The sequence below is a fragment of the Sinohyriopsis cumingii genome, unplaced genomic scaffold (assembly GCF_028554795.1).
Source record: "Sinohyriopsis cumingii isolate HCF-2022 unplaced genomic scaffold, ASM2855479v2 utg002916l, whole genome shotgun sequence".
NCBI lineage: Eukaryota > Metazoa > Mollusca > Bivalvia > Unionida > Unionidae > Sinohyriopsis > Sinohyriopsis cumingii.
This window is the reverse complement of record NW_028316336.1, coordinates 152056-178164: the sequence shown is the minus strand read 5'-3', so window position 1 is coordinate 178164 and position 26109 is coordinate 152056. Positions and strand designations below refer to the sequence as shown.

Here is a 26109-nt window from a genome sequence, read left to right as displayed (position 1 = left end):
ATATTAGCCTGCTACTTTGCGTATCCAGCCTTACTAAAAGACAAAAGTTGTCTTTTCTGTATATTTCAATAGACAAAAGGCAGTAACTCTTGCCCATTACCTCCCCTTGGCACTGCCAAGTGTCTCTAGTTTTTAGCCTTGCTGCAGTACTAGATAACATTGTCCAGTTTATCCTCCACCATTCTAAGCCATTTTTGTGTTCTATGATTTTAGACTGTTTTTACAGCTTTACTACAAAATAAAAATTTATCAATGTATTAGTCAAAGTTAAGCCTGAATAAAATTCCTTCTCAAAACTCCTTAGCTAAGTTAATTCATTACTGTTTGCTTCTGCTGTAAATGAAAGTTTTTCAAAGAAGACTTTTTCAAACCTGATGTTATCAAACAGTCTCAACTAATTAGATAAGGATGGTGCTGTTTATGTATTGATTTCAAGGATCTGTATGGCAGTAGACATATTTGTCTTCAGATACTTTTGCCGGTCACATTAATGTTACAATATTATGATATAAGCCTGCTATCTCCTGAATCCAGCCCCTTGCCTCTACCAGTAACCTGTTTATAGCTTCACTTCCATACTGTCAACTTTGTATGGTCTACCTCCACAACAGTTCACACTGATATGTGAAAAAAATTTAGACATCCATTCAGGAATTTGGAATTATTGTAAGTAGGAACCATTCCTCTATAGCAGGGGTGCGCATCCTTTTTCAGCCAAGGGCCAGATTGCCTTTTCTAAGACCATTCGGGGACCGCAAACACAAATTTCTTTAATATAATTGCTGTTCATGGGCAAGATTTCTGTGTTGTATTAATATGCCCTGAGGGCCGGACAGAACACGCTCGCAAGCCGGATCAGGGCCATGGGTTGTGCACCCCTGCTGTGCAGCAATAATTCACAATTTTTTTTTCACGAACCACTTGAACATTGATGAGAGTTTCAGTGTACCACTTAATGACTGTTGAGGGTCTCTGTATAATTCCTCTTGAGAAACCCCAAATGGAAATGACTGTGTACTGGTGCCAGTATCTATAGTTGATGTGTCCACCTGTTGCTGGACTTTGATATGGTCATCGACTCATAGAAGCAAAGGGATCGGCCACATTAACCTTATTGAAATGAAGGCTGCTATCGATGCAATTCATTTCTGGATTAGCTTTCTAGAAAAACAGCTCAAGTTATGTTGGACAACTCTGTAAGGGTGACCTTCACCCTCAAACAGGTTGGTATCAAATCACGTCTTGTGCATTCTGATTTGGCAGTTTATATCTTGGCACATCTACATATCAACATATAAATCAGGCACATTCCCAGCAGACTCATTATCCTGACAGACACTATCCAGATTGGGTCTAATCATTCCTACAGAATGGTCTCTCCTTCAGATTAATCTTTCTTTTGGATTTGCACACTTTGGGATCGTCTAATGATTAATCTTTTTTGTGACAAGGTGGAATCACAAGTTGCCCACCTCTGTCTCACCAGTTTCTTTGGCCATTGATGCACTGCCAAACAGCTGAGAGGGTTTATGGGCCTTTTCCTACACCCCCACAATCCTGGTAAAAAAATAATCCAGAAGCTGCTGGGTCAGAACTGCAAGATGATTTCTGATAGCCCCTCTCATATGCGACAAGTTCTAGGTGACCACTCTACTCAGTCTAGAATTAGAACTGTCCGGGAAGATTATGTCCAAGTCAGATCTTCTCAGACAGTTGTGGTGGTGAAGTTCCACCTCAGCCCATACTGTCTTCTTCATGTTTATCTCTTGTCCAGACATCTTTGCAATAGAAAGAATTTAAACCTTTGATTGTGGAGAAAATCTTGCGAGCAAGTTGGCACTCCACAATGAAGGCCTATGAGGGAAAGTGGCATATTTTCAAGGATTGGTGCAGAGTCAAGAACATTGTCCCTTTGAGTGCCTCAATTCCTCATAAGACTGACTTTATCTCTGGTTCTCTGAGGAGAAACTGTTGATCCCAGTTACCATTAAATTACAACTCCATGATATTGTACACATCCCAGCATCATGGCAGAAGTGATATTGGTCACAATAAAGATTTATCAGACATTTTAGCCAGTTTTGATATGAATTGACCAAAATCCCTCACCCTATTTCAAAAAGGAACTTATTCTAGGTTTTGACCTAGGTTAGTTCAATGCAGATAAATCTGAACCTTTAATCTGCACTTAAATGAAGCTATTATCCTGATAACATTAGCTTCTGCATACAGGGTGAGAGAGTTACATGTCCTTTGCATCGACCTAAGCTATCTTCAGTTCAGTTTGGATGGTTTGGTGGTCCTTTTGATGCAGCCAGGCTTTGTTGCCAAAAATATGTTACTGTCAGCAGTTAGAGAGTTGTCATAGTATACTCCTTTCATCCACAGACATGTCAAGAGCAGCAGCCATGCAAGCCCCTGTTTGCACTTTCAAGTATTTGAAGTGCACAGGTGCAAATTGTGGGTCATCCAAGCAAATCTTTCTCCTGGTGAAACTCTAGAAGCAGGATATCACCCCTCAAGCCCTAACTTCATGGCTGAAGTGGGTTATATGCTTGGCATACTCTGAGGTCTCAAAGATCAGAGTGGCCTCATAAAGATCTCATTTCATGAAATCAGAGCATTGTCTGCAAGCCTCATGTTCGAATGTAACGTTTCGATCAGAGACATAATATAAGCTGTTGGCTGGTTTGCATAGTTACCATTCTTCCATTTTTTTATCTTGGAGATTTAGACTCACAGAGACAAAAATTTGAATCTGATGGGTCGGGTTGCAGTGGCTCAGATGATCACCAGGCCAAATTAAAAGTGAACACAACCTATTAACTTCACTGGATTCACCAAAGAAAGAAGATCTAACTAATCCTCTTCTTAACTGGGTATAGGGACCACAGATCATGTAACCATAGGCTCTGTTGCTTATCAGCAAGGACATAGAAGGATACCCAAGGTATAGGTTGGACATTCAGCATTCCATGCTCCCATTATCAATTCTCCAAATGTTAATATGATCAGGGAGCATATTTGAAGGAGAAGTCAAACTTTTTAGTATATTATCTTTCTCCATGAATCACTTACCTGATAACTTTACTTAACAACCCTCCCAACCGTTACCCAACCATATGAGCATCCTCATTGGTATATTGCTTGATTTAAAAATTAGTGGCACAGTGGTGGTAATAGGAGGTAACAGGCAAAAGTTATGCATGTGATATAGACAGAAAATACAAGTTTTTTACTTTTTAGTGGAGCTGGATTTGGGAGATGGCTAACTTGTATCCTAATAATATAATCGGTATTCTCAGAGTAACATAATTTACACAAAAGTTTGCTTTCTTTGTAGTCGCTCATTGAACTTAATGCTGATAAAATTTTACATTAATGACAAAGTTTATGCTTAATTTCATAGAATGGAGATGTACAATTGACACGTTTCTGCAAACTGCCAATGGAGGAGATAGCTAACAGGCTTTACACAGGGAAGAACAAGACTGATGAAGTTAAGGCACAGAAAGAGGAGATTCAGTCCAATGTCAAAGTTAGTGCCATGGCAGAGATATTGGTGTCGAAGCTCAAAGGCAACTTTGAGCAGCAACCCCAACCTCCACCAGAAAGGAAATTGGTAAATTGAATCGATTTATGTGTTTCTGTTCTTTAGTAAGTCATTGTTTGAATCACAGCAGATCACATTGTGAAATAGTTTGTGAAAAACGTGGTACAGAATATACTTGTAAGTCGAATACAGCTGCAAACTGTGCAGATACAGATCTGCTGTCACATAATGTGCCAGCAGATTGAGGTCTATAAAGTTTGCTAGGAGTAATTCATAGAACAAGTGAAATCTGTATATGACAGGTCATTACAATAGTTATTATTTTTTTAAAATATTGACAAATTTTACTTTTTTAATGAAAATTTTGTTGGCATGATTAATCAGCCACTACTTCATATAGACGTGATGAAATGAGGTATGCATAATTACATATTGGTAACCTAATTAGAATTATAGTAATACTTCAGATTTTGTTTCTAAAAATTTGAATTTTTTACTTGTACTTTCAGTCTGTATGTCTTCAGTGGGTCATGCATGCTTTACAAACAAAGGTCTAGTTTTGCAGATTAAACCATGATTTTAACAGTATTCAGAATGGCTCCTTGCAGTAATCAGAATGACTTCTTGCAGCTTGTCCAGTCTATTTGAACATAGTTTTATGAGTGGCTTAAAATTCAATCCAACATTGAATAATTGAATAATAATTCCCTAACAGAGTTGAATATTTATGGGTTTGGAACTTCTCCAATTTATTTGTACATCATGCTGTATTTGTAGAAAGGACAACCAACGCTGCTTGCGGCCCAGCCAGCTAGTGAATTCTGTTTCTTCTGTAAGAAGAGGGTATATATCATGGAGAGGATGATGGCTGAAGGAGTGTTCTTCCACCGGCAGTGTTTACGTTGTGACTTCTGTGATTGCACACTGAACCTCAGCAGTTATAGTGTGGACAGAAACTCCTATGGGGATGGTATGGCAAAATTTTTACTGACTTGTTGGTTACTGAAAATGATTTTACCATTATTATATTATTGAATAAATTGCAAAAGTTTCAAGAAAATTAATGATTTTTGTGAATAAAGAATGCAGTTTGTGAGGTACAAGATATGGTTGCCAGAGAAACCATGTTTGAATGAGAAATCCAGATTGTTTAGTAAAAAGTTATTGCTATGTCTTAAAAACGATTTCTTTTCAAAATATTGGAGTATTTAACTTAGTGAAAATTGGAGTTTTTAACATGTATATTGTATATTTTTACATAGGTTAAGTTTCCAAGCAGTCCAAAGTCTCTTAAAAATGCATAGATTAATGTGTGTTTCCTAAGGCTCTGCGTGGAATGAGTTTTCAAAAATTCATAAAACTTGCACAGCTTGAAAAGCATAGATTGGTCTGCACCAAAAAATGTGTGTTGTTGAGTGACATTATTCAGTATGACACATTTAATCAGATCACATTCTTTTTTCACAACAGCATGCCTGCACAGCCAATTTATGGCAGGCTATAAATCAAAAAAAGATTTTCAAGGCTGTCATATTTTTCAAAGACTTTAGTTCACCAGACTTGTACACGCCAACCATTACACTTTTTGTGTAATCATTTTGCTTTTTTCATCAAATTATTATTTATATGTATTTTGCTTTATTGTTTCAAGAAAACTAAAATAAAAATAAAGCAATAACAAGTTATTTTTGTCATTTTTATTATCACCTCTTTAATTCCACTCATAAATCCACTCATATATTCTTAAAAAGATGACTATTGTATAAGAAAAGCATAAGAGCACTTCCTTTATTTGCTTTTTATAGCATATATATATATATATATATATATATCCCATTTCCAAAAAAAGCAGACCAGTCTATGCTTTTAAAAAAAGTGGCACCACAAAACAAAATGCTTTACGGTGCAAGTTGTTGATGTTATATGACAGAAAATGCTAGAGTAGATGGACCTTCCCAAACTTCAAAATAACTTCAAAATATGTCAGATCAGAAAAAAGGACAAATCAACACTGCTCTTCAATCTTTAAAAGAAGAATGTGAGAGTAATATAGTACAGCACACTGAGCACATGATAATGCCTAATTTAAAATTCAAGTTCATGATCATTCAGTGAAAGTTAAACATGTAGACTAGTTAAAGTGAATGTTGAATATAAATTATTTTTATCATCATATTTTGTGTTTGCATTCTGGTTCTAATCTTTATAGAGTTTGTCCTTTGTGACAGGGGGGTTAGTAGCAAAAATAAATGTATCTTTTTAATATGTGTTTTGATTCTGACATGTAATATATAGGCTACACTTTTTACGCCCAGATTACGTTTGTTTGGCAGTTATAATAGCAATAATTACTCTTATACCTCGGGGTGGGTGGTTGTCATGTATGCAGACTGTTAGTGCAGTTACTGAAATTGTATACGCATATTTCTTTTTACATGTCTACCATTTTGGTAGAGTGTATTATGTTTTGACCATGTCTGTTTGCTTTTCCTATTTGCTTGTACATAGTGTTAATCATAGAGATTTTAGAGTTATTATGTCAGTGGTCAAGATCACTGACTGAAAGAAGATCATTGATTTTCTTACAGTAGTATTATTTCAGTATCACAGACCTATACTACACTTTGTGGATGGCTTGCACTTCAGGTAAGGGAGAAGCCAACCTGTTTCAGGATAAAAAAGTCAGAGGTCTAGATCGGTGACTGAAGTAAGAGAAACGGTATCGACACAATAACTCCAGTTCTCCAGAATGTACAGTTACCAAACTTTGGGAATGGTGTGCACTTGGGGCTAATTAAAAAAACCTATCAATTTGGAGGTCAAATGAGGGGTCACTGACTGAAAGAAGAAAAATGGTTTTGCACAATAACTCTAGTTCTCTGCATTTGACATGTACTAAATTTTCTGCTACCAAATTTTGTATGTGGCTTGCACTTGTGGTGAATAAGACCCTTTTCAACTTTGGGGTCAAAAGATCAACAATCAAGGTCACTGTGACAAAGAAAAACATTTCCGTACAGTAATAATTGTATGTCACAGAACTGGACCAAACTTGGTGGATGGCTTGCACTTCAGTTTAGGAAAAGCCTATTGATTGTAGGCAAAATTCAAGGTCACCAACTGAAATGGTTTATGCTTAGAAATTTCAGTAATTAACATATACCTTCACCAAAGTTTAGGGATGACTTGTATAACAAAGCTCTCTCATGATTTCATTTTCAAAATTGTAAATATTTAAGATCAATGTGACTGAAAAAAGTAAAGTGGTTTTTGCTTAATAACTTCATTTCTTGACTTATTACCTGGATCAAAGTTTGTGGGGATAAAAAGGTCAAAAGTCAGAGTCACTGTCATTTTTATTTTAAAAAAAGGGTTTTGGAGAATAACTTTTGTTTTTAAATAATTTGCTTGACCAAATGTTTTGACGGGCTTGTACTTAGGGTAATAAAGAAATGTTAAATTCTTGAGTCTAAAGATTTTTGTTCATTGTAAATTAATCAATAAGTAATGGTTTCTGGTCATGAACTTCATACCTTGATCAAAGGGTGTGGTCATTGATACCTGTTGATCACTAATATCTCAAGTAAACCATATACTATTAGTGCCTACAGAGTGAAACATGTGGAGGGCATAAAATGTGCTGTTGACAGTACTCCTGTTCATTATTTTGTACATGACAGAAGTTGCAGCCATAGTCTATTATGTCCAGTTTCTCCCAGAGTTCCAAGTACTATGATTTATCTAGGTAAAAAATTACTTCATTTTGATGGCATCATAGCAAAGTGAACATGATTCAAGCTGCACTGTAAGCAATGCTTTTACACAAGTGGACTTCTTAACATGAATTCATTGTGTGTGTGTGAGTGAGTGAGTGAGTGAGTGAGAGAGAGAGAGAGAGAGAGAGAGAGAGAGAGAGAGAGAGAGAGGTAACAAATGATGGAGAGATGGAGAGAAAGACTTGTTTTTGTACTGTTCGTGTCATTCAAACTTCACAGTAAGCATTCATCTGCACAAATGGACTTCCTTTACGTGAGTTTAGTGTTTTTATGTGCATTCGTATGAAAGAGAAAGAAAGAACGACAGAAAAAATGGTAACTTGTACTAGACATGTCATTCAGGCTGCATGGTAAAAATTGGTTTTGCAACAATGGACTTAGCGTGAATGGAGACTTTTGGTGTGTATCAGAGATACTTTTGTTTTGTGCTAATCATGTAATTCAGGCTAGAAAGTAAGCATTTAGGTACACAAATGGACTTCCGTAACATGAATTAAGGGTTTATGTTGTTGTTTTTTGGTTTAATAACATTTTTCATCACATGATAGGCCATAATATCTGGTGGAGTCAGAACCTGGAACAATCCCAGGAAGAACCAGGAACCTATGGAAGCCACTTTGCAAGCTTTCTCACATACTCATGCTCTCCAAACCCCATGATTCAAACCTACAAGGACAGAGGTGAGATATCAGTGATCTGTTAAGGCAAGTACCTTAGACCACTTGGCTACTTGGAGCTTAAAGGGTTTTAGTGTACAAGTGTATGTATATGATAGTGAAAGAGTGCGACTTTTGTTTGAACACATCATTTTTCTGTATCCAGTATGAAATCAGAGAAGCATATAAAGATGAAGAAATGTTTGGGCTTGGGTTCAAAATGAGTGTTCCATTTACAAATGTTATATAGTATTCTTGTGTATTCCCAGTGAATATGTGGAAAGGTCTATGAAATTTTCTTAATATGATCGATTCTGATTCATCAGTTAACTGTTCTTCTTTCATCTTGACAGCAATCAGATTCTTCTGTTTCCGCCATGCACGAGCAGAGAGTCGTGTCGGCAGATCTAAGAGAAAGAGGAGCCCTGGTGCCAGAAATGAAGTTGTTTCCAAAGTAAGTTTGATAAATGGTATAGGTCTTACATGTATAGAATATTCATTAATCTGGATCTTAAAATAACAAGAAAAAAATCATTGTTTCTTTGTTGAAAGATTTTTAAAAATATAAATTAAATACATACATTTTATGGCAAATGAAGGTTTTATTACTGGCATATGACACAAAGCCTGCAAAGAATGTAATGGTAGATGTATAGAAGATGTAGATTATATCTGGAGTGTATCCGTCTTTAAAAGTGCTATAGTCCAGACAGTGTTGATATAGAGTATACACTCTAAATTATTCGGTTTTGAAGGAGCAAATGAATCATCTTCATATTGAAGTAACACTTTTGCTGGCTTTTGGAGATGAAAAGTTATTTATCAACATAATTTGTAAGATAAAAGACAAAAAAATATAATGATTTTTTTAATATTTCTCTTGAGGAAATTTGCTAGGGTTTTTGGAATTCATCCAGTAAGGAACAAACTTTTAAGATTCAAAAATTGGGAATTCTGTATGATTTTGAAATATTTTTCATTTGGATGTGGGTCCAGTTATAAGCCCACTTGGAAATTGCTCTTTCAACTAAATGTGTATCAATCATTAATCCTAATTGCATATAATAGAAATATGCTAAAGTTGGTGGGGAAGTATGCTACATTTTGATTAGCATTTAAAAATATGGAACTGACAATGAGTACTTAAGTAAAACTGCATACAATTCAAAACCTGATTTCTTCTTTCAGGAGAACATTCCAACTGACTCAGCAGATGAGGCTGGTCTGACTCCACCAAAAATGTGCACACCAAATACAAGGTCACCAAAGAAAGGTACACCAGGTATAGATGCGGATTTATTTTTTGAGACATGCATTATCTTGAATAATATTTTGACCGTCACTGATAATTTTCATAAATTTGGAACTGGTTTAGATAACTGTTAGTAAATTTATGGGAAAATCTTGCAACAAACATAGACATATGTTGAGTTTGTACACAACTGTTTTAGATAAAACTACTCATACCGTTTTGCATTTTGTTTAACATGAAGCTAAAACATTATCAGTAACAAATATCAGATAAGCACAGATACTGTATATGTAATTAGCACAGATACTGTAATATAATACTATAATGTATACTGTTGCACAAATTATGCCTAATGAATTGTGTATTCTTTTATTTCTGTGATTGTATGGATTAGTTAGCCTATGTGAGAAAGCCATATATCCCATTTGAGTATGCTCATTGACAGTTAGTGATTGTATGGTATAGTTAGCCCATGTGAGAAAGCCATATATTCCATTTGAGTGTACTCTTTGACAATTAGAGGTATCATCATGTTCGTGACCTCAGCATTTTTTCTGGCCATTTAATATTAACAGCAAATCTAGTTTACAGCAAAGTCTTCGGTATGTTGTAAACTGAACTTCTTATTCTCTGATGAATAAAGGTTTTGGTAGATACACCATAGTTGTATAGCTACATCCAAATGAGGACTCTTGTCAGCTTGTTATAAGTTCTTGTTTTTATTAAGAAATATAAGATAAATGAGTCGTAATAAGCTTTTGATGTGGGATGAGGAATTCCTACTCTTGTGGTGAGAATTTGTGGGTTAAACTGTAAGTTCTTTTTTTGACCCCAGCCCCCTTGATGCCAAAGTCATTGGCTGTACCAGAAGATCTCAGTGGTAGTTTGAAGACTCCAGAGAGAATAGAGTTTGAGAACACCATTAATGGGCTGCCCGAGGAGAGTGAGGAGGAACAGACTGAGTACAATCTTCTAGCCTCCGTCTCTATGGACAACATATTCATGGATGAAGAGGAGGGTGATACTGATTCAGATTTAGAGTAAGTTCTTTTTCAATTTTAAAAACTTTCAGTTGATTAATAATAATTGACTTGTGTTTTTTAACTTTTTTTCTTCAGTTTTGATGGCATCCCCATTTCCCATAGTTTTTTTAAAGTAAAGTTCCCGAAATTCAAAACATTCAAGGAAATAACTTCCTTGAGTTGTATCCTTTTTAATTTTTTATTATTATATAAATGTACATTATAATTATGAAATTTGACAGTCATATTTGAGGTTACTTTTAAATGATCTCTTTCTCTAAGGTGATTTTAAACATACAATGGGTATTAAATCTCAAAACTTTCTTCTTTAACATAGACCTGTATACTGAAATATTTCTGCTCAGAACTTATTGCAGATTTATTTTAATTTGGATTTCCAAGCTAAACTTGTATAAACCTGCTGTGAGGTAGAGTGTTATTTGTTATGATGTTGTCCATTCCCTTGTCTGCCCTTTCATCCATCTGTCTATCATATATCTTGTACCAGTTTCATTATCACATAATAACCTTTAGTTGTGCACCATATACATTTACCAACCTTCTGAATTTCGGTGTCAGAAAGTCAAAGGTGAAGGTTACTGACTGAGAGAAAGAGCATTGTTTCCACACAAAAACATTAGTTTCACATCACATATCTGGACTGGATCAAACTTTATGGATGGCTTACACTTGGGGAAGAAGCCTTTTGATTTTTGGGATCGAAAGGTCAAAGGTCAATGTCACTGTGACAGAAAGAAGACAAAATTGTCTTTACAAAATAACTTCAGTTCTACATAAGAGACCTCTGCCAAACTTTTGTGGATTGCTTGCACTTGGGACCTCCCAAGGCAGAAGCCTTTTTATTTTGGGGACAAAAGGTCAGTGGTCAGAGTTACTAACTTGACGAATGGTTTTTGCACAAAATTTAATTTATTTACATAGATGACTGTTAAGTACAGTGTGGCGTATCATTTACAGTTCACAGCACTCTTGTTTCTAGAGACATGTCAATGTCTTTCAGTTCATCAGGTTTGTCTGTTTTAAAAAAAATTCAACATTTTACATGTACTCAATAAATTAATGCCTATTTTTGTGCCAAAATGTTATCAAAAGTCTTTCGGTTATTTCATCCACTGTATGTTTTCAGTGATTTCCTTTCTGAGTGCTCTGATGCAGACTTGGCCTCAATTCTCTATGAGTGGTAATTATTTTTGGCAAGCTTGTGTGATGCATATGCAAATTTGAGATTAGTTGCAAATATGTATGCAGAATTGTATGGTTTAGTATAAGTTGATATGTGTTTATATTTCAAGGAGTTATTTTGTGGAACAACCCCTTGTAGCAGTGCAAGAATGAGATCAGCATGACAGTTTTGTAAAATTCTATGGTTAATATGTGTTTATATTTCAAGGAGTTATTTTGTGGAACATCCCCTTGTAGCAGTGCAAGAATGAGATCAGCATGACAGTTTTGTAAAATTCTGATGGATGAAGATGATAGTTGTGATAATGGCAATGATGAGTTTAGTTATTGAGAAGCTCTTTATTTTTTGGCACGGAGGAATTTCACTACCCCTTAATGTTCATTCACTCTGAAATATTGTTTGTATTGCTTAAATTGATTATGATCTTGCTACAATTAGTAACATTTTTAGATCATTGGTATTTAGGTATATAAAAAAATTGTCTCAAGAGAGGCAAGTAGAATTTAGGTCAGTGATTACGCATTATAATAATTATCTCTCAAATAGTAATGCTTGAAACAATAATAATGCTTTTGAAAGGAAATCATAATTCCTTCAGGAATAATTCAAATAGATGTTAATATAAATCATGTGGCAACATATTCAAATAAAGAAGGGAAAAAAATAAAAAATGTAACAATTCAGATGTTGATATAAATTGTGTAGTGACATAAAAAAGAAGGAAAAAAATAGAAAAATGTAAAGATTACTGAAAGCAGGATGTTCAAAATTGTAATAATTTCTATGAATAGCAGCATCTGACCTGATGTAAATAAGTATAACTTGAAACCTCTAATCCATCAGTATTATCAGTACTTTGATTGTGTGAAAACACCCACAATGGCAGTGATAGAATTTTATTAGCATTGCTATTTTGCGAAAAGTTAATGATGATGATGCAAGTTTAATTAAAAAGTAATGCTTTTGTGCAAATCTGACAGTGGAATAATGAAATATTTGTAAGTATTTTGCTACATTGATTGAGTGATGATGATGATGATGATAATGGTGACAAAAGTTACAATGACAGAGATCACTAAAATGAAAAAGGAGTAATGTTGGTGCTCCCTCTCTCTGTGTCAGAATTAGATTTGTGTAACATAGTGAATGATGGTCATAAAGACAATGTTGATTATTATATAGAGGAATTATGTCTGCATATCACCCACTGTGGCATTGCCAGACTGTGATTTGCATGGAGACAATGGTGATTATTATATAGAGGAATTATGTCAGCATATCACTCACTGTGGCATTGCCAGACTGTGATTTGCATGGAGACAATGGTGATTATTATATAGAGGAATTATGTCAGCATATCACCCACTGTGGCATTGCCAGACTGATTTGCATGGCTGTTTTGCAACATAGTGATGGATGATAATGTACTAAAGAGAGATAATGTTACTGATGACTGCAACCACAATCACTGAAACAACACTTGTTTTTGAAACAACTTGTGTTTAGCAGTGCCATATTGAATTAAGCATGTTTGCTTTGCATTACAGTGTTGATGATGACAACAGATATAGATTTCTTTATAGAAGTTTCCTTCCCAGTAGGATTTATGTCTAATAATGTACTCGCTTTCCTCCAGAAATAAAAATGATTTCAACTGAAGTTAATATACAAATGTATTTTGTAAGTCTGAACAATATTATATATTTGAAATGAATGTTCCGTGAGGATCAGAACTTTTTCCTATTCAGGCAATGATATGTTTTGTGCATATGACTGTAGAGATAACATTGTTATAAACAATGGATTTAGATATAGTCATATCAATAAATTTAATAGACTGTAATCCCCAAATTATGTTCAGTTTATACATACAAATGTATCAGATTATTGGAATATTTCTTCATATGACTGCTTTATTCTTTAGATTCATTAGCCCATGTCACATTTCTTTCCAAATATTCACTAACATGATATCACAAATGGTGTCATGTGAGATACAAGCATAATATCCAAATATCCAGATTTATTGAAAAGTATAATATCCAAAGTATCCAGTATTTACTGAAAAGTATAATATCCAAAGTATCCAGCATTTACTGAAAAGTATAATATCCAAAGTATCCATTATTTACTGAAAAGTATAATATCCAAAGTATCCAGTATTTACTGAAAAGTATAATATCCAAAGTATCCAGTATTTACTGAAAAGTATAATATCCAAAGTATCCAGCATTTACTGAAAAGTATAATATGCAGAGTATCCAGATTTGTTGAAAAGTCCAGTCACTATTTTGCAATTTTTGTAACTAACCTGGTCAGGAAGCCAACTGAATCTTAGTGTGTTTCATAGGTCATTATTTTCAACTTCTCAAAAGCCATGAGACCAGTTTCAACCAAATTTGTCATAGAGCATCCTAGCATAAAGTCCTTTGAACTTTATACAGTTTATATCAATCCATCATGTAAAAAACTGCCATTACTAAAAGTAGAAGAATGTTTAAATCTCCTTCAAAACCATTGAACAAGATGATCAGGTTTGACGGAAAGCATCTTGGCATGAATCTCTTTCAGGTTTATACATACAGCGACGATCCACCATAACCAAAAGTAGACAAATTCGTTCATCATTAATTAAAATTGCTATTTTCAACTTTCTTTAATGAACCAAATGACCAGTTTTGACTATTAAATATTTGGCACAGAGCATCCTATCAAAAATACCATTTATGATCGTAAAAATGAGGCAGAACTGCATGCAGTATGGTATGGCCAGTTACTCAAATACAGAAACCTTTAAGTGTCTTCATCATCAACAACAACAAAATCTGCCAGAGTTTGATTAAATTTGACCAATTATCCTGACATGACAACTTTCAGATTTGTAAAAGAAAGTTGCTAATCTGCCATCAAATATGACAGACATTACTAAAAATAGAAAATCCTTTTGACTTCTAAAACTCTTTGGATAGAATTTGACTAAACTTGACTGAAAGTATCATGGCATGAAAACCTTTCAAGTTTTTACAAATGATGCTGATCCACCATAATATTTTGTTTCTAAAATTTGTTTTAATCAGCATATTATTTATTGTCCCAAATCACTGAATATAATGTGACCAGAAAACCTCATGGCATGATGGCCTATTATTTTATACAATCGATGCCAAACTGCCATCAGAAATTAAATCAAGAAAACCTTAAGTAACTTATTCTAAATAACTGTTGAACAGAGTTTGACCAAATCTGAATACCTTTCAGACTTATACAAAGGATGTAATTCTGCCTTCAAATATTGCTGGCATTACTAAACAAATAAAATAGAATTTTTTAAACACTTTTTGTGAAAAATAAACATGCTGTGCCATCACATAAGCTATAGAAAACTTGAAACATTTGTTTTTATAACATGCAACTTACAGTGCTGGAAAAATGCAACAGAAACCATCCTGCTGACCCATATTTTTGGCCTACTTTTCATGTATTTGGCCTACTTTTAATGCATTTGGCATTTAGGTAGAGGTCAGTCTGGTGAGTGATCTTGGGCCCACTTTCATCTCATGTTAAATACGTATTGCACATTGCATCATTTGATGTAAAGAATCTTACATTTATGAACATTTCAAAGTATGAAACTTTTGAAAATACTTTTGTTGCTTGCCATTGGTAAAAAAAGAGAGGGAAATTATCTAACTGGTTTGTAATGTAATTAGATACATTAAAGGTAGATAGAGTGTAAGCTATTTAACTGTAGTTAGATACATTAAAGGAAGATAGAGTGTAAGCTATTTAACTGTAATTAGATACATTAAAGGTAGATAGAGTGTAAGCTATTTAACTGTCATTAGATACATTAAAGGTATACAGAGTGTAAGCTATTTAACTGTCATTAGATACATTAAAGGAAGATAGGGTGTAAGCTATTTAACTGTCATTAGATACATTAAAGGAAGATAGTGTGTAAGCTATTTAACTGTCATTAGATACATTAAAGGAAGATAGGGTGTAAGCTATTTGACTGTCATTAGATACATTAAAGGAACATAGGGTGTAAGCTATTTGACTGTCATTAGATACATTAAAGGAAGATAGGGTGTAAGCTATTTAACTGTCATTAGATACATTAAAGGAAGATAGGGTGTAAGCTATTTGACTGTCATTAGATACATTAAAGGAAGATAGGGTGTAAGCTATTTAACTGTCATTAGATACATTAAAGGAAGATAGGGTGTAAGCTATTTAACTGTCATTAGATACATTAAAGGAAGATAGGGTGTAAGCTATTTAACTGTCATTAGATACATTAAAGGAAGATAGGGTGTAAGCTATTTAACTGTCATTAGATACATTAAAGGAAGATAGGTGTAAGCTATTTAACTGTCATTAGATACATTAAAGGAAGATAGGGTGTAAGCTATTTAACTGTCATTAGATACATTAAAGGAAGATAGGGTGTAAGCTATTTAACTGTAATTAGATACATTAAAGGAAGATAGGGTGTAAGCTATTTAACTGTAATTAGATACATTAAAGGAAGATAGAGTGTAAGCTATTTAACTGTAATTAGATACATTAAAGGAAGATAGAGTGTAAGCTATTTAACTGTAATTAGATACATTAAAGGAAGATAGAGTGTAAGCTATTTAACTGTAATTAGATACATTAAAGGAAGATAGAGTGTAAGCTATTTAACTGTAATTAGATACATTAAAGGAAGATAGAGTGTAAGCTATTTAACTGTAATTAGATACATTAAAGGAAGATAGAGTGTAAGCTATTTAACTGTAATTAGATACATTAAAGGAAGATAGAGTGTAAGCTATTTAACTAGCGGTTTGAGCAAAGTAAGTGTCAAATTGCTGGATAGTTTTCATTTGCACAGTTACTTGTTTCTTTTTTTATAATTAGAATCAAGACAGGTAACAAGATAAAATCAGTACACATTTGACTTCTATGCTAATATAGCATGCTATGCATGGGAAGGACCAACTTAATTCACTTTAAGTTCTACTGAACCTAAATGTCCTAGAATTTAATATCTTGAGGGGAATTGAAAATAGTTATTGCATGGATTTATAACAAGAAAAGTTTAGAAAATTGTGTTGACCAACTTTTCATCAGGTCATATTAAGTAGAAAAATCAGTGTTGGATAAAGTAGTCTGCATGACTTATAATAAGTATATAGTGCTCATCCTTTGTTTGTCTTCTCTAATTACATTGTACAAGCATAAAAAACTAAATTTCTAAGGAATGTGAATTTGATCATTTATATGCATTGAAATGAATAGTGGTTTGCATGTTACTTTCATTGTCAATATAAATGGGTTTTGAAAGACATTTTACTGTTATGTAATCATATAAATCATGCTAGTTATGATTATTATCTTTATTGAAAATTGAAGACAAGTGTTTCTTTTAGTAAGAATTTCAGACTTGCTTGATCTTGTTTGATTTGCTAAATGTTTCTTACTGTGTGTTGAGAGTGAAGCTTTATTCCCATCCAATGAATTCTCTGCAAAACACCATTATATATGCCTTGTCTTGTCACTCCCAAAGCTAATTTTTTTTTTAATTAATTTAGTGGTATGGATGTTGAATTTATTGGAAATCAAGTTTGTAGGCAAATGATTGGTAGAGCCGGTTACAGAGGTATTTGTGACAGTAATCCCACTATCTTTTTCTTAAATAAATACTCCAAAGAAAGTCTTGTTAGTGTGCTTCTTGACAATATCTTTAAGTTTATGAAATAAGTAATACCAATTTTATTATAGTTTTTGTTATTTTGCTCTTTTAACCGTGTTCATCTTCAATCAGATGTTCAACTTGGTATTCCTATTGTCACAGCAGCCTTTGATTTTTTCCCCACTAAAATGAAGTACGGAGTATAATGTGCTTAGCTAATGGAAATGTTAATGCCATTCCCTTGTCAGCATTATTATTTGGTGTTGGGACATCTCAAATATCTATAGTTATGGGATCTTAGTGATAGATCTAACCATTTAGCCAGTGTGTGTGTGTGCGTGTGTGTGAGAGAGAGAGAGAGAGAGGATGGAAATTTTATTAAAAAAAACTGTGAGTATGGTGAACTCAGTGGTCACACATGCCAATATTGATAAGGATGGTAACAGAAAATCTTTCCATCCACCCATGCTTCTGACACACTGGTATTGAAGCTGACCAGTGTGCGAGAATCATTTCAGCAAGAAAGTTTTTGCATCTCCTTTGGTTACTCAATGTGGCAGCAGATCTGATTCTGCTGGGCTGCCTATTATAAATGATTAGTTCACCGGCACCCCTTTTCCATTCCACTAGACCAGAAGGTCAATATCTTGAATGATGAGGTATGATCATTCCTGTTTTGTTGGTGCAACCACAAATTGCTTATGACAAATTCCACCAGAGAAACACCAACCATACATGATGATATGTACAGATGCCAGTACATACGGGTGGGGAACCCACTTGCTTCTGGGATTCAGCTTGGTCAGTGGCAAATGGTGACCAGGCGTACAGCCTCTTCTTGTCATCTTTCTTGAAATTAAAGCTACTGTAATGCATTTCACCTCTGGAAGGACCAAATCTGATTATGGTGGACAACTTTGTAGTGGTGACTTACCTCCTCAAACAGTGGCACCAAATTGCCTGATCTGTGTGTACTCGTTTGGCAGTTTCTTTGTTGGTGTTATCACTTTAAATTCAACATGCAAATCAGACACATTCCTGGCTGACACAATATCCTAGCTGATGTTCTGTCCATACAGGGTCAGGTTATTCGTATGGAATGCTGCCTTCATCCCTGGCTTTTTCATCTCATTTGTGTGCTTTGGGGGGCATATGATGATCAACCTTTCTTGCGAGCTCCCCACCTTTCACTTGCCAGTCCTGGAGCCAGAAGCTTGAGGAATGGATGTACTATCAATAAATTGGAGGGGGTTATGGGTCAGTGCTTTGCTCTCCCCAGTCTTAATATTGAAATTATGAGAAAATAAGGGGTCACAACTACAAGATAATTCTGATAGCCCATCTCAGAAGGGTCAGAGATCATACTTGAGCTAGTATAGACCTACCCATAAAGATTATGGCCAAATTGAATATTCTCAAGCAACCAGTATTTCCAGATTACAGTATTGACCTTGAGTTATTAAATACTAGTAGTTGTGTTAATCGCTAGGAATGAATCACTGTTAGAAAATGGGGAGAGGGGGCATCATCCTACGTGACTCATTTTTTGTTGGGGATTTAAATTCGTGGTTTGGGGCAACAATGAAAACCACAAAAATTGGTCCTCCACGAAAATTGATGATACTACAGTAAGCAAGTACCCTTACTTTGAGTATTCATACTCGTACCTTCTTTTCAAAATATTTTGGCTTGATACCACCAACACTGCTGCTAACAGAAAACATCATGCTTACTATGTCTTTCATTTTGCTTGAAGAAAAATGAGACAAAATTTTAAACACAAGATAACAGAGAGAATCGACATGTTTTCATTAGATCAATTATCTGAACTACAGCCACAGAAATGCAGCCAGTGCATCATTCGTCATTCCAGGACAAGTAGGAGAATATGTGATGAACTTGTCTGGTTATCTATCATTACTTTTCATCTGATATTATAAGTCTGCAGAAGGATATCTGTTGAAACCAGTCATCTAGGCAAGAAATAGGAGTGGGTTTCATGGGTCTACCTCTTAGGGGAGGGGTTGAGGGGTCTAAAGTTTACATACTATGATTTATGCAACCTTGAAAAGTCATTTGTTGATACACTCTTATAATGGTGACAAAAGGCCACTGAATTTATTTAAGGAAAATAAAACTTTAAAACAAAGTAATATATCACTTATTAAATTATGAATTTTGTTATTTACATATAAAATTTGGTAGCTTAAATGATGGCCTAGTGGTTAGAGCATCTGCCTCAGATATGGGAGGTCACAGGTTCTAACCCCGGCCGAGTCATCCCAAAGACATATACAAATTGTACTAACAGCTGCATCGCTAGATGCTCAGCATTAAGAGGTTAATTTAGGACTGGTTGACCTGGTTGTCTGCGGCATGATGCCTCAGTGCTAGACATCTCTATAAGCTGGTCCACTGCAGACATCATAGCAATACGACTGAAAAATATTTAAAGCTATTTTAATAATAAAATTTTAAAAACACTATCAACTGCCACACAGCAGACATTGTAGTGATATGACTGATTTTTAAAAAAACTATGTTAAAAATCTAAATCAAACACACACACGTGTGTATGATGCCCTGGTGCTACACGTCACTATAAACTGCCACACTGCAGACAGAGAAGCGATATAACTGAAAAATTGTTAAAGCTACATTAAAAATCCAAATCACACACACACACGTTTTGGTGGCTTATGTTAAACTTTTGCATTTAGTGCATGAACACGTACTTTTACTGCCTGTAAGAATACCATTATACTGGGATAAGTTCTACATCCTTATTTTAAAAAATAGATATGTGACCTATATTTGATTCTCCAGTGACTTTCTGTAAATTTTGTGTCTATAGTTCAATTATTGGGTAATATTTATGATTGGATCATGAAACTTTATAACTGGACATGTCTCTGTTAGTTTACACTCTTATAATCAAAGTTCACAGTGACCTACATTGTATGCTTTGATAGCATGAGTTATGTTTTTGTGTTTAAAGACTGCATAGATTCTTCCATAGTATAAACATCTAAACATACTCTGAAGGTTCTCGCAGACCAGTGCAAAGGAAAGTAGGAATAAATATGTTGATTCATTGGTAACTTTCCATATTTATGACTGTATAACATATTGTGATCAGTTACCCTCAGCAGGTTAATTGTATATTATATATGGGAATTATTATAGGACTTAGATGTGTGCACTGCAAGCCTCAGCTGTAGTGGCTAATCAAAGTAAATATCAATGCATGAATTATGCTTGTATGTATTGGCTGTCACTCAAGGGCTACCAGAAGCATGTGACTAAAGTTTAGTAAAATCAGGCTTCCAGAGGTGGACAATGATAACAGCTTCTGAAAAAAGGTTTTAGGAACCATATTAGAATTTTTTTCTATAGTTTGAAATCTTTTATGCTCTGTCACATTTGGCAGGTAGGTTGGTGAGTGGGTATGTTGTGGGGGTAGGTGGTTTAACATTATGTTGGCAGAATACTAGCTATATCATGCCAACTGAAAGGTAACATTTAAAATTTCAGCTAGGTTAAGAGTTAAACTGTATAAACCAAATACCTACAAAACTTGAATTAGAAAAGGGCAAACATGTCATTTTGAGGATCACTTTGGTCTAATCTTACTTTCTGCATGATAATATTTACATTGGCTGCAGGAGAGTACTGAGATGCTTTTGATGCAGATTTCTGGTTTTGTACGGAGTTAATATCACTGTTTAGAATACTGACAATGCAGAACTTTGTTTCAGGTCAGATGAAGAGTTAAAGGAGGCAGTTGACCTTTTCAATGAGGGTCACTTGGAAGAGTCCATCTGTCTGATGAAGGAGAGTATGAGAAGGTCCCAGGACAACCTCTTTGACTTTCATAAACACGTGAAAGACAATGGCTATGAGGAAATGACAAATGGAGAGCCAGAAGAAGAGGATACAGAAAATGATGGTATTAGAAGTCATAACCAAGAAATATGTATTTGAAGGATAATTACGTTTATCCTATAGATATATATGTGGGAGTGATATGGTATTAGCCCTGCCAGACTGACCTGTCCTGTCACATGATGAGAGTACTACCCATATGGATTTGCTCTGTCCTGTCACATTATCAGGGTATTACCCATGTGGATCTACTCTGTCCTGTCACATGGTCAGAATATGATCTATGTGGGTCTGCTCAGTTCTGTCACATGATCAGGGTATTACCCATGTGGGTCTGCTCTGTCCTGTCACATGGTCAGAGTATTATCCATTTGGGTCTGCTCTGTCCTGTCACTTTATCAGGGTTCTACCCATGTGTATCTGTTCTGTCCTGTCACATGGTCAGAGTATTATCCATGTGGGTCTGCTCTGTCCTGTCACATTATCAGGGTTCTAGCCATGTGGGTCTGCTCTGTCCTGTCACATTATCAGGGTTCTAGCCATGTGTGTCTGGTCTGTCCTGTCACATGGTCAGAGTATTATTCATGTAGGTCTGCTCTTTCATGTCATACTAGAGAATTGTTTCCAGTCAGTAACTTTGAAACACTAGTATGAAGCTTTACATTAAGGATCTTATTTTCATCATTGTCCAAAAACATGTAACATATGAGTTATGAACCCTGTTTGACTTGAAATTGTGCCATTTTATTGAATCATAATTTAGTTTTCTCTATAACTTGTGGAGAGCATGAATTCAAACCAAATTTGATATGTTGCTTTATGATCAGAAAACCTAGGTCAAGTTTCACAATGTTCCACCGGATGTTTTTGAGTTATGGCCCCAGTTTGAACTGGAACTTTATCCTCTGTTAGCGTCAGAATTTTATTTCTATTCAAGGATTTTGAAATGCTGAAGAATTGAACTTTTCAAAGTTTATAATTTTACATAGCTAAGGGTCTAAATGTACAAGTTTTTGTGCATTTTCTTGTACTAAGTTTAGTTGAATATCTAATTAGTATCTTAAAATTCATCAAATTTGCTTTGATTAATATTATTGTACAAAAGAATGAGCACTTTCTGTTTCCATGTTATAGTCCAAGCAAATGTTTTTCCTTTTAAATAATGTACAAGTACAACATGAAACATGTCTGCAGGCGTAAGAAATAAGAATGACTCTAAAAATTGGAATGAAAATTGATTACTCAATTTTCTCTTTATTTACACCTTCTATTACCACTCTATTTTCACAACATACCCCCATGTGACAGATGATACTATTCTGTTTCAAACTACCTATTTATGTGACCTAACTCATTCAATAGGAATTAACTTTATTCTTCTAAGATACCACCTGACTGATCTGTCCAGTGGGACAAAGGCAGAATCTTGTAAACATGTTTACTAATAATTATGTTATTATTAACTGTCAAGATGTACTTGAAAATCTAATTATAGTTCCTGTGCAATTTTGCATTCTTTAATATCCCTAAAACTGTCCCTAGTCATGTAGGCTTAATCTAAAGATAATCAGTGCAATTTATGACCATGAATAAAACTTACAAAAATTAAATAAAATCATGTATCAGAAGTTATAAAAAATGATACTATTTAAGACCTCCCCTCATAAGGAAAAGAAACATTTATGCATTAAAGCTTTCTTTTTCCATATTAATCAAACTCACAAATGATATTGATAATGAAATTAACAGGAAGATGTTGAATGTACAAAATTGTCTACAAAATAAAGCAATATAAAACTCGATACACATGAAAATGCATCTGTGATTAAATTTTCTTTTCCTTTGATGTGTTGAATGGTGATGTTATATTATTGCAGCATCATTCTCCGTTCCAACAACCTCTGATTTTTAATTTAAGGTGGTTGTGATCACTGAATATAAGAATCAGAGAAGGAGCAGAATTAATTACTTCATAGTGTTGTAAAGTCAAAATTAAAGCCAAATGCTCCTTCTTCATATTGGAATAATTTCTTTGGTGCTTATTTAATATTTTGGAGAAATAGCACACTATTTATAGATCCTATGCAATTTTACATTCTTTAATATCTCTGAAATGGACCCTAGTTACATATGCAAAATATAACTAAAGATAATAACTGTAACTGAGTGCCATGAATAAAAATTAAAAATTTTAGATAAAATCATGTAACAGAAGTTACAAAACATAGATATACATAACAATTAAAATTGTATAAACATTTTTCTGGTGTTTGTTGGGGGAAGGGGGATGAACTTCATAACAGACAAAAGTCACAATGATGACATTTTATGTCCAGTCTTTCTCCAAGATTGCATAGCACACTATGCTTAAGTAACAAGTGGTATAAAATCAGTATGTTATGATGTAGTGATCATATCATTTCAAACTGCATAGCAAATTTTGATCTTTCCATTCATTTATCCTCATGATAGAGGATTATGGGAGCATAACCCAAAAACAATGCTCTGAGTTACTTTGATGCTTAATGACATGGTTATGGTTTGAGTAAGTTTCTTGTTTTTAGTATGGATACATTTTCAGAAATGTTATTTGCTGTTTATTTTGTTAACCCTTTACCTCATAGAGCATAGTGACAAAGTTCAGCACGCTATAAATAGAACACCTGTTACCTAGCAGACTGCATCCACATAGGCATGCCTGTGAATTGTTAAGCAATGTAGTGGTGTTACGTTTAACAGCAGTTTTAACCATTTTACGTTTAAGGTAGACATCTATTATATATGGAAAAATTGAAGAGTAAAGTCCAATTGTTATAGCTGTGTAATTATTTTTCACAGAAGAATATTTAATGTGCTTTAAAATCGAGAAAGAACTCATTCACCGTCATGTCAGTGAGGCCGCGTGACCGACCGTAGCTGCCATTTCCCATACTCGAAATTTACACGTTTTTCGTCTGCGTCTACATCACTAAGTCATCTGAATTTGATAATCAATAAAAACTAATTGCTGCTTACATAAATATCATAGCCTTTACCAAAGTTATTGAATCTTTCGTGGTTGAGATTCTCTCGTGAAAACTTCGTAAGTACTGAATGAAATCCTGCCTGTGAACTGTTAAGCAATTTAGTGTATGTTACGTTTAACAACAATTTTAACCATTTTACATTTTTGGTACACATATATTATATGTGGAAAAATTTAAGAGTAATGTCCGATTGTTATAGCTGTGTAATTATTTTCCACAGAAGAATTTTTTTATGTGCTTCGAAATCTTGAGAGAACTCGTTCACCGTCATGTCAGTGAGGCCGCGTGACTAACCGTAGCTGCCATTTCCGATACTCGAAATTTACAAGGTTTTCGTGTGCGTCTATATCACTAAGTCATCTGAATTTGATAATTTATAAAAACTAATTGCTGCCTACATTAATATCAGAGCCTTTACCTAATTTATTGAATCTTTCGTGGTTGTTATTCTAATCGTGAAAACTTCGTACGTACTGAATGAAATCCGCAGCTGCCATTTTGGAGAGTGGAGATTACGACCCAGTTACTTTAAATAGCAGATATCGACCAGTGCATGAATAGCGACCACGTGATCTGACGTAATTGTCATTCGCAGAAATGAATGTAGTATGTAATAAGGGGGTTTTCCCCGAAGGTGGCGCTACGAAAACTATCTCAAAATGGCTGATGTTTACAGCAGGCGTCAAAAGGCGCTTCTATGCGAATCTTGCAGAGGCGTCAAAAGGCGCTTCCATGCGAATGGAGTAGAGGTTTCAAAGACGCTTGTATGAGGTAAAGGGTTAACTTATTTTACTTTATTTAAATATCATAAAAATGTATTTTAATTACATAATAACATTTAGAATTAAAAATGTATTGCTACTGTTAACTATGAGGAAAAACAATTGTTATCAGTAACTAAAAGTGTTTTTTTATTGTTGTTTTTTGTATGATGTATTATAGTATTTGCACACACCCATATGTTTGTACCCCCTTAGCAATTTTGAAAACAAAAAGCATCAGGTGTATAAAAAATGTACAAAACTAAGTCATTTTCATTCATTGACTTATAATTTCTAACCAGGCTGTTGCCAAGGGGTCCCTAACACTGTCAACTTTTTTATTTCAAAGCAAACGGAAGCTTTCAGTATAAACAAGCAAACAGACTGTTCCCTCTTTCTTGAATAGTCCATTTCAGTGTTGTATACATCCATTACTTGCAATGTCTATTTATAATATTTATAAAACAAATTAAACAAATATAAAGGAGCAACTCTTGTATAAATGTATTCAAACAAATTAAGGCCAAAAATATGGGAATTATTGGGACTATCAAAGATGGTGAACTACATGACATCTGTTGATTGAAAACACATTTGCTCATGCAAATTTTGCAGACCATGTTACTGAAGAAACTCACATGATTCAAAATACCAACAAGTTGACAGTGTTTGGGACTCCCTGGTGACAGTCGGGTTGCAACTTATAAATCAGTGAATGCAACTAAGTTTTATGCATTTTTTTATATCCTTAGAATCTTTTGTTTTTAAAAGTATATTTTACAAAACGATAGTGAGAACATCCTTTATGGTTTTTATATAGAGTCAGAATATGAGACAGATGAGGATGAAGATACTGATATGGGGGAGTCTACAGAACCAACTAACAGTAAAACAGAGCCATATTCCTCATCTAGAAGTGACAAGAAAAGCTCGCTTGAGGTCATCAGTGGCAGCGCAGTTCTTTCTCCAGCCAGTCCAGGGAGCCTCAATTCTGCAAGGGCGAAGTTTTTCACATCCCCAGCTGAAGTGGTGAGGCTGGACCCATGGAAGATGTTTGCTTTGGATAAGAATAAAGAGGAGGAATCCCATGAGGCAATAGAGGACAAGAAAGAAAATACAAAGTCTTGGAATGACTCCGATGGAGATGCTACTGAAGGCACTGATAATCAGGTGTGACACTGATCTGCTCTAAGCCTTTCTTTCTTTCTTCCAGCAAGAAAAAGAGCTGTGAAGTATTGGTTAGGTTACTCAAAGGGCAAGAATTGGATTTTCTTCATTCTCTCCAGCATGACTT

At 34.6% G+C, this 26109-nt stretch overlaps 1 protein-coding gene across 6 annotated transcripts in view; it reads left to right on the top strand.

Annotated features, from left to right (window-relative positions):
- LOC149769970 (uncharacterized) overlaps positions 1-26109 on the top strand; it is a 206870-nt gene that overhangs the window by 143100 nt on the left and 37661 nt on the right. For 5 of the 6 annotated variants that reach the window (XR_016418996.1, XM_089949582.1, XM_089949583.1 and 2 more), the window contains 8 exons: positions 3410-3622; positions 4331-4523; positions 8339-8439; positions 9174-9267; positions 10073-10277; positions 11407-11460; positions 20902-21092; positions 25636-25985. Coding sequence is in view for 5 of the 6 variants with exons in the window: in XM_089949582.1 (XP_089805708.1) it covers positions 3410-3622; positions 4331-4523; positions 8339-8439; positions 9174-9267; positions 10073-10277; positions 11407-11460; positions 20902-21092; positions 25636-25985 (1401 nt within the window). In the remaining variant the exon portion in view is untranslated. The remainder of the gene's footprint in view (positions 1-3409; positions 3623-4330; positions 4524-8338; positions 8440-9173; positions 9268-10072; positions 10278-11406; positions 11461-20901; positions 21093-25635; positions 25986-26109) is intronic. The other variant, XM_089949581.1, reaches the window with a different exon arrangement.